The sequence below is a fragment of the Ruditapes philippinarum genome, unplaced genomic scaffold (genome assembly GCF_026571515.1).
Source record: "Ruditapes philippinarum isolate M1 unplaced genomic scaffold, ASM2657151v2 ctg1104_1_1_1_1, whole genome shotgun sequence".
Lineage (NCBI taxonomy): Eukaryota > Metazoa > Mollusca > Bivalvia > Venerida > Veneridae > Ruditapes > Ruditapes philippinarum.
Genome location: NW_026856378.1, coordinates 161393 through 171562, shown reverse-complemented (window position 1 = coordinate 171562; position 10170 = coordinate 161393). Strand labels below are relative to the sequence as shown.

General features: G+C 34.6%; 1 protein-coding gene across 1 annotated transcript; it reads right to left on the bottom strand.

Annotated features, from left to right (window-relative positions):
* Positions 1-283: 283 nt before the first annotated feature.
* LOC132746324 (pterin-4-alpha-carbinolamine dehydratase-like) lies at positions 284-9870 on the bottom strand. The gene is made up of 4 exons (XM_060735436.1): positions 9720-9870; positions 6330-6467; positions 5073-5153; positions 284-523 (listed from the first exon to the last, which is right to left on the bottom strand). The coding sequence occupies exons 1-4, from the start codon at positions 9783-9785 to the stop codon at positions 428-430; spliced, it is 381 nt and encodes a 126-aa protein (XP_060591419.1). The 5' UTR covers positions 9786-9870; the 3' UTR covers positions 284-427.
* Positions 9871-10170: the final 300 nt, after the last annotated feature.

Below are 10170 nucleotides of genomic sequence, written 5' to 3'. Positions count from 1 at the left end.
ACAAAAATACAATACTTCCAAAATCTAACATCTTAAACATTTTCAAAGCTTACTTAGGATAGCAAAATTCACTGTATCTTCTATCTTTAAATTTGAACAAAAACTTGGTAATATTCTATATTTTTATAAAATACAAAACAAATAGGCACAGAAATCCTGCATAGAAATACAAAATTCTTGCTTATCAAGCTCTTGCATATTTATAATTAGATTGTATACAAAAACAAACAAAATCCCTAAATTAAACAAACATGTTAGAATTAATAAAATCACAGAGACACACACCACAACAATCATTATTATTAACAACAACATACAATAAAAATCTTTGACTAAATGCTGTATTTTGATTGGTCCAAATTATAGCTCATATCAAGGTATAAGTCAGCACTTGTGAGGAGGAGATTCTATGAATATCAGCAGTATATTACGACGTCTTGGCCGCGCCCTCAATAAACGTAGCCAGTCTGACATCTCTCTCCGACAGGCCGCCACAATCATGGGTACTGAGAGTTATCTGCACCTGAAAATAAAAATAAGAATTCTATCTTTAGCACAAAAATCTACAATTTATATGTTAATATTTCTTTAAATTATGATAGGAATGAATCAAAGCACACATAATGTTCTTGCTTTATTCAAGCAGTATCTGCGACTTTAACAACTATTATGCTTAACCATGGTAAATACCTCAAAAATGGCTTGTCAATATATTAATCTGGACACAGCTATTCATCATTTATTTAGGGAAAATTTCAAAATATCAGTTTTAGTGCGGACCATGATAAGATGGCACATATGATCTTGGTCTGCCTTGGTCGCTTATGTAGATTCAGTTGCTTAACATGTCCATATGGTAAAGGTTAAAGTGGCTAATTAACAGATTTGCCTGAATAAAACCTTTATGGAACCTGAGGAAGGTTAGACAGGGTGATTTGCCAGGGTGATTTGCCACTGTTATATCCAATTCAAACATAAAGTATCAAATTTAAATGTACATAATTCTAGCTGAATTTTATACACATGTAAGTGGATTTTAATAAGTTGAGTTAATGAAAATATGTTCTACATCCAGTTGTCTTAACAACACATGAAATAAACAAGCAAATCATCCATAACTTAAAATTATGCTTTATTTAAAGAAGTGTTCATAAGAAACTCCAAAAATTTGATTCCTGGAATAAGAAGGAAATTATTTTCATACATGTAATTAAGGATGTTATGGAAAAAAGGTTGTCTGTGCTTCGAATCATGAATTACAAACATTTTGCAATATATGGCATATGTAGATTTATAATTTCAAAAGAAAACAAGATATGTTTGTAAAACATGTATGCCCCCTATCGGCAGCCATATAGTCATGTGATCAGGTTATTATGCAGGACTTCTGACCCTGTGAACAAACAATTAATAAGGATTATCAGTTATCTAGTATCTACTGGTCATGACTAGTCACAAGGTAATAATAATTGTGACCCCATAGGTTGTGTGAAGCAATTTAAGTTATTACAAATCTTACCAAATAATATATACATAAATTTTATGAATCATGTAGTCCTCATTAATGACAGCCAAGTTGTTATATTACATAAGACCTTCAAATGTGTATACCAAAAGCATTTTTAGTTTAATATAAAAATATCAACCAAGGCAACTTGAGTTGTTGAGTTATTGGTCAGAAACCGTCATTAAGTACAAGGTCAATATGACATTGACCCCTTGACCCCAAAATCAATAGGGGTCATCTACTGGTCATGACCAATCATCATACCAAGTTTGAAGTTCCTAGGCCTAAGCATTCTTTAGTTATTGATCGGAAACCGTTTTTACCTACAAGGTCAATGTGACCTTGACCTTTGACCCCTTGACCCCAAAATCAATAGGGGTCATCTGCTGGTCATGACCAATCATCATACCAAGTTTGAAGTTCCTAGGCCTAAGCGTTCTTTAGTTATTGATTGGAAACCGTTTTTACCTACAAGGTCAATGTGACCTTGACCTTTGACCCCTTGACCCCAAAATCAATAGGGGTCATCTGCTGGTCATGACCAATCATCATACCAAGTTTGAAGTTCCTAGGCCTAAGCATTCTTTAGTTATTGATCAGAAACCGTTTTTACCTACAAGGTCAATGTGACCTTGACCTTGGACCCCTTGACCCCAAAATCAATAGGGGTCATCTGCTGGCCATGACCAATCATCATACCAAGTTTGAAGTTTCTAGGCCTAAGCGTTCTTTAGTTATTGATTGGAAACCGTTTTTACCTACAAGGTCAATGTGACCTTGACCTTTGACACCTTGACCTTTGACACCTTGACCTAAAAATCAATAGGAATCATCTGCTGGTCATGACCAATCATCACACCAAGTTTGAAGTTTCTAGGCCTAAGCGTTCTTTAGTTATTGATCGGAAACCGTTTTTACTTACAAGGTCAATGTGACCTTGACCTTTGACCCTTAGACCCCAAAATCAATAGGGTTCATCTACTGGTCATGACCAATCACCATACCAATTTTGAAGTTCCTAGGCTGAAGCGTTCTTTAGTTATTGATCAGAAACCGTTTTTACTTACAAGGTCAATGTGACCTTGACCTTTGACCCCTTGATCCCAAAATCAATAGGGGTCATTGCTGGTCATGACCAAACACCATACCAAGTTTGAAGTTCCTAGGCCTAAGGGTTCTTTAGTTATGGATCGGAAACCGTTTTTACCTAAGCGGTCAATATGACCTTGACCTTTGACCCCTTGACCCTAAAATCAATAGGGGTCATCTACTGATCATGACCAATCACCATATCAAGTTTGAAGTCCTAGGCCTAAGGGTTCTTTAGTTATTGATCGGAAACCGTTTTTACCTACAAGGTCAATGTGACCTTGACCTTGGACCCCTTGACCCCAAAATCAATAGGGTTCATCTGCTGGTCATGACCAATCACCATATCAAGTTTGAAGTTCCTAGACCTAAGGGTTCTTTAGTTATTGATCGGAAACCGTTTTTACCTAAGAGGTCAATGTGACCTTGACCTTTGACCCCTTGACCCCAAAATCAATAGGGGTCATCTACTGATCATGACCAATCACCATACCACGTTTGAAGTTCCTAGGCCTAAGGGTTCTTTAGTTATTGATCGGAAACCATTTGGTCTACGGACCGACAAGTGCAAAGCAATATACCCCCTCTTCTTCGAAGTGGGGGCATAATTACTATGGCTTTATTCACAGTACTGGGCCCATTGAACAAGAGCTATTGGTAAGACAGCATGCTCAAATATTCTCAGTGCTGATAGTATAATAGTATAACTTAGCTAGGAAAAAGTAGGGTTTTTAAGTTCCAAAAAGGGCTATAATTATATAGAAATCAATGTTCAAGTTATGGACCTTGGACAGTGATCTCCTATTATGCTCTGAAATAAGTGTGTGAAGTTTCAACCCATTCCCTTCAGCAGTTTTGGAGATACTTACATGCATGCAAAAACTTAACAAACACCAGGGTGAATACAAAAGCTCTCCCAATTTTTGGAAAAAAAAAACAAAAACAAAAATGGAGCTATTAACAAGAGGGCCATGATGGCCCTGAGGTCGCTCACCTGTATAGTGGCCCCCGCAGCGGGGCCAGTTTAAACCCTAGGGCTTTTATTTGAACAAACTTGGAAGACACCCATTAGAAGATGTTTCATGTTGTTTAGTTTTTACTACACACATATAATGAAAAACAATTACCTGCCCCCCCCTCCGGCAGGGCCAATTTTATTCCAAGGGCTTTTATTTGAACAAACTTGGTAGATACCCATAAGAAGATGTTTCATGCTAAATATCTAAGCTCTAGCTCATTGGGTTTTTTAAAAGAAGATTTTTTATGTTCTTACTATACAAATATATCTAAAAACAATGACACCCCAAGAGCGGGGCCAGTTATGACCCTAGGGCTTATATTTAACCAAACTTTGTAGACACTTACTAGAAGATGTTTCATGCTTAATATCTAAACTCTAGCTATTTGGGTTTTTTCAAAGAAGATTTTTAAGTTTTTGCTATACACATTTCAGGAAAATCAATGACCCCTGGGGCGGGGCCAATTTTGACCCCAGGGCATTTATTTGAACAAACTTGGTAGACACCCATTAGAACATGTTTCATGCTAAATATCTAAGCTCTAGCTCTTTGAGTTCTTTAAAAGAAGATTTTTTAAGTTTTTACTATATGCATATAGGGAAAATCAATGACCCCCTGGGGCAGGGCCAATTTTGACCCCATGGCTTTTATTTGAACAAACTTGGTAGAAACTTATTAGAAAATGTTTCATGCTAAATATCTTAGCTCTAGCTCTTTGGGTTCTTTAAAAGAAGATTTTTTAAGTTTTTACTATATGCATATAGGGAAAATCAATGACCCCCTGGGGCTGGGCCAATTTTGACCCCAGGGCTTTTATTTGAACAAACTTGGTAGACACTCACTAGAAGATGCTTCATGCCAAATATCTAAGCTCTAGCTCTTTGGGTTCTTTAAAAGAAGATATTTAAAGTTTTTTCTTTCGGTTGCCATGGCAACCAGAGTTCTGCATGGAATTAAATTCTTTGAACAATTTTTAAAGGTGACCACCAAAGGAACATTCCTGTGAAGTTTGGATGAAATTGGCTTAGTGGTTTATGAGGAGATGTCATTTAAAGTAAAAGTTTACAGACGGACGCTGGACGGACGCCGGACGAAAAGCGATCACAAAAGCTCACCCTGTCACAAACTAAAAATCAAGGGAATGAATCGTTTAATGAGAAGTTATACAAGAAGACTTGCACCTGTTCCCAATAAATAATAGTAGCTTTAAAGAAATATTAACATTATCTTTGACATTTGGTAAAAATACAAGACTTGCACCTGTTCCCAATAAATAATAGTGGCTTTAAAGAAATATTAACATTATCATTGACATCTGATAAAGCTTGTGACCTACAGTTTTGTAACACTTTCAAATACAAAATGTACCCAACACTGTAAATTACAAAATGTACCATATACAGTAAAATACAGAAGTTATAAATACATGTATAAAGTGTTGCTAGGAGATAATGTACCTTGTTATAAACATTAAACCACTCCGGATGATGGTCCATCTTATCTGCTTTCAGTGCCACCCTTGTCATGAAACCAAATGCCTGAGTATAATATAAACAATACCTTAACCCTTTCACTGCCATAGGGACGGCTTAAGCCGTCCCTGATATTTTCGGCGTATTTGCCATATGGACGGCTTTAGCCGTTTCTATAATAATAATAGTAATAATAATAAATTAATAATAATAATAATAATAAAAATAATAATAAATATAAAGAAAATTATACAATCGACAATTATTATTATTATACTAACAGATTTGGAAACATATATAATTATTATAGTACTAATAACAAATAATAATAATTATATTAAATAATAATATAGTAATTTCTTAGAAAATCCTCTGGCAAATAGGTGAACAATAAAACAATAACCCTCTGGCAGCGAAAGGGTTAATCATTATGCTACATGAAATAAAAAGAGGACTGACACACAACTAGAGATTAGATAGCCAAGAGTTTTGATGTTCTTTCTGTTTTTGTCATATCAATAAAACACACTGCTGTCCCTGTTGGCATAATAAATATGTAAACCCCAGGAAAAAGGTAGCCAATCTACGGGCATTCTTATAAAATATTGTTCTAAAAAAGGTTGTATGAACATTCTATATGTTGAATGATGATATTTTGTTCTAAAACATTTTATCATCTGCTATATAAATATAATATTATGTAATATTGGATCGTGTTTCTCACACTTGCCAATAACATCCATACATAATTCTTTCAAGGTGTGGTGTTATTTCTGATACTAAATACTTATCAACATTATTATTTACTGTAATACAGAACTACCATTATGAATCAATTCATTTTAACTCTTTCATTACTAAATATCTTAAATGGACTTCCCTTTCTTTCAAAATTATCAGTTTTAAATCAGAAGAAATAACATTAGAAAATTTTAGTCATATGAAAACATAGTTTAGGCAATTAAGAGATCACATGAATCAAATTCACACATGTACTTGTACCAATAATACAAATCACATATAAAGTTCATCTACTTCTTATACATGTGAGCATAATCAAATTCATACAAACATTGGATGAGAAACACCTATATTATATATTTAAGTCATCTATAACTCACATCAAAAATGGTTTGATTGTCTGTATGTGATCATAATAATAACTACAAGAGTAAATATTCACCATTAAACTCCTCAGTGGAGCTCCTTAATATATTGATAAAATGAAAAGTACTATAATACCTCATTGAAATCTTTGAACAGAAATTCCTTATAAATAGCATCTCTTCCTTCAACCATTGTCCAACCACTGGTCTTCAGTGGTTCTAATTTGCTGCTTCTTTCCTCATCTGACAATTTGAGCCGCTTTGCATCTGATGCCTGCAGGTAATAAATACACGTGTACATACTAAAGTAATAGGCAAGGTTAACTATGAATTACAGATCATGTCATATATTTAGACTATATTCAGGCTAAAGCACTAGAGGGCCATTATTCCAGGATTTCAAGGAGCAGAATTTCAGTCCCATTCTCATCCCCAATAGACTATTTATAAACTATTTATATACTTTAATATATTTTTCCCCTACTGTATATTGTATTTCTAAAAATAATTTAGACAAGAATTTGAAACAGAGTTACCAACGTCCCCCGTCCCAAGGAAGTTTTATATGAAGCATAAAATTGTGCTAATTCAAAAGATTGAGGTATGGATCTCAGGACTTTTAGTCCAAAATTATGATCAATGCTAGGTCTGCAAATGCAACAATAAATTTAAAGAAATAAAATGAAACACGAAATTTAAAAATCTATCATGTTAAGCTTTTACCTCTTAATGTGACCTTGACCTTGGAGGTAGGGGTGCAGGTGTTGTGCATGATATATCGTCTTATAATTGTAACTATTTGTGCAAAGTATTTTCAAAATCCCTTGAACTATGAAGAAGTTATAGACATACCATATAACAGACTATGTTGATCTCTTAGTGTGACATTGACCTTGGAGGTTGAAATGTAGGTGTTGTACTTGACATATCGTCTTATTATTGTGATTATTTGTGCCAAGTTGTTTCAAAATCCCTTGAACTATGAAGAAGTTCTAGATCATACACAAAATATACCCTATAACAGACTATGTTAATTTTTGACCTCCAAGTGTGACCTTGACCTTGGAGGTAGGGATACAGGTTTGCGTATGACACATCATCCAATTATAGTGACTATTTGTGCCAAGTATTTTCAAGATCCCTTGATCTATGAAAAGGTTATGGACTGGACACAAAATATACCTTATAACAGATTATGTTAATCTTTGACCTCCAAGAGTGACCTTGACCTTGGTGGTAGATGACCGGTTGTTGCGCATAACACATCGTCTCATTATTGTGAACATTTGTGGCAAGTATTTACAAAATCCCTTCAAAGATAAGAAAGTTATGGACTGGACACGACATATACCCTCAAATAGACAATGTTGACCTTGAATGAGCAAGTACAACCTTGACCCTGGAGGTAGGAGTTTGGTTTTTGTGCATGACATAATGTTATGTTATTAAACAGTTGTGCCAAGTAATTTCAAATTCCTTTGATAAATGACAAAGTTATGGACCGGACACGAAAGTGTGACAGACGGATGGACAGACAAAGCCTATTTCTATATCCCCCTTTTTTCTTCTAAAAGGTGAGATTGCATGAGTATTATTTTTAACAAGACAAATTCTGCTTTCCCTTCAAAACAACATGAGGGCCTCTGACCTCAGTCCTTTTTTATGTAATTAGGGCACTAGAATTCCATTACAAGGTGACAAATATATACATAGAAAATCATTCATATATTAATTATGCCTGTATGGTATATAGTCATTTGCCCCCCACTCTAAAGATGAATTTGACACTGGCCATTTGCCTATCAGTGGAAATGTATAGGTGGAAATTGGACCCAGTTGGACATTATTAAATGTACTCTTTGAATAGCTAATGCTTAAATCAAATTATAATTAATTTATTTCAATAATGCAGTGATTAATCTAGAAATTCCTTACAATGTGTCGGATGATGCACATGTACTAATATTAATTGCAGCCAAAACATGCATAATTTATTTTCTTACTACTTATGTCTAATACTGTGCATTATCCATTTTAATTGTTCGTAGTTTGCACAAAATGTCCCTGTCATACTGTGTACTGACGACTTTTATTCCTCCTTGTATGCCTCTGTGTCGAAAGCATACACAGACAGACCTTTTGATCATGAAAAAAGTCATGCACAATGTTTCCCTGACTGGTTAATCACCCTGTCAAATATTCTGATGATCAAATAGACATCTTTTTTTTTTACACTCCATCAGCCAAAGCTTGCGTGAACTTGAGTGACCTAAGGGGAAATCAATTTGCACACCTGTCAGATTATACTGTAACTTACAGCATTTCTTAAAATAGCAACACTTTTTTTCAGTTACCGATAATTATTTTAAATATTAAGTAGTTGTATAATTTTTTGTTTGCTTTATTGCATTAAAATACGGTAGTAGAAATGCGTATCTGTGTGGGAAAGGGATAAGGTAAGTAGATAACTTGGAAAAATGCTGGAAATGGATAAACTCAAGAATATGCGTAATTACAGGGGAATGGGTAACCTGTTGCTGTTGGTACCAGTTTTGTCTGGATGACTAAATAACATACGATGTAAGTCTGGCACAGATTTTAGATGCGCCCTTGGCCCTTTGCTGACGGTTTCCTGTGCCATTCTCATTTTTTTAGCGCAAATGGGGCAGGCAGATCTCTGCCCCAACTTTTGTTTTATATTTCACCATTGTAGGCGATTCGCTCTCATGCAAAAGGGGCGCTCTGATTGGCTATTGAATGCCTATAATGGATGGTTACCGATCACAAGCAACAATTGCTTGGGGCTTAACATTTTAAGCAAATGGGGCATGAATCTTGCACCTGTGATCATCAGAAATCAAATTATTTAACTGAAGAAATTGATAAATTATCCAAGTGATGAAATTAAAGTTATCAAACGGTACATAGAAATCACTAATCGTGATATTTTGGTTTATAAACTACCAGATTTGTATGCGTCAAATTGAATGCACATATTTTGAAACTGTGGGTCTTTTTTCGATTTTTATGCGTATTTTACACAAGACGCACGTCTAGATTAATCACTGATAATGTTGCATCTTTTGTTGGATTTTTAGTGCAACAAGTTTTAAACTGCAGTTCTACAGCCTGACAATGCAAATCTGTCAATTTACATACATGTGTCAAGTAAATTTATTGAGTCAAGTAAATTTATTGAGAAATGAAGTTGAAAGTACATGTAAAACATAAAAAATTGAAAGTGCCTTAATGACAAATGACCTGTGAATATACACTACATCACTGACTTAATATAAGTATCTACAGACAAGACACATGTAAGCGGTCTTACGAACATGTTGGCGTGACATCGCTGAAAGCGGGACCGAAAATGAGAAAAACACTCGAATATCCGAATAATTTCATCCGGAATTTATTGCACCTATTCAATCAATAGGTGCGCATTTTCTAATCTGATGAAGACATGCAATTTGAATCAAATTCTTTGTTAGAAAAACATCCAACGAGCAAAATAATGCACACTCACCATTTTTGCGAATGTTCGTGAGTATTTGAGATTGGAAAAGCTGTTGAGAACGAATGACCGCAGCATGAATTTGATGGCACGGTAAAAAGAACTTTACGTATATCGTTTTCGTCTCCCTTGACTATTATGTTGAAGCTTGGAATCTGGAAGAATTTCTGATGGACCCTCATAATTATTATAATGACACATTTTCCCTGAATTATTAATAGAAATATAGTTACGCAGTTTTTATACTGATTTTAATAACTTCTTTACAAATATTGCATCTAATTTAGTACAGAAACTCCCGGCAGCAAAGAATTTTTATAGTGTACGTGGCATCCGATACAATTAAGAATTTTTATAGGAACATATCACAAAAAGAGTTTCACCTTCATCATGTAAGTGAGGAGTTTGTATATAAAGAATTATGTAGGCTTAATATAAGCAAAAGCACTGGATTAGATGGTAT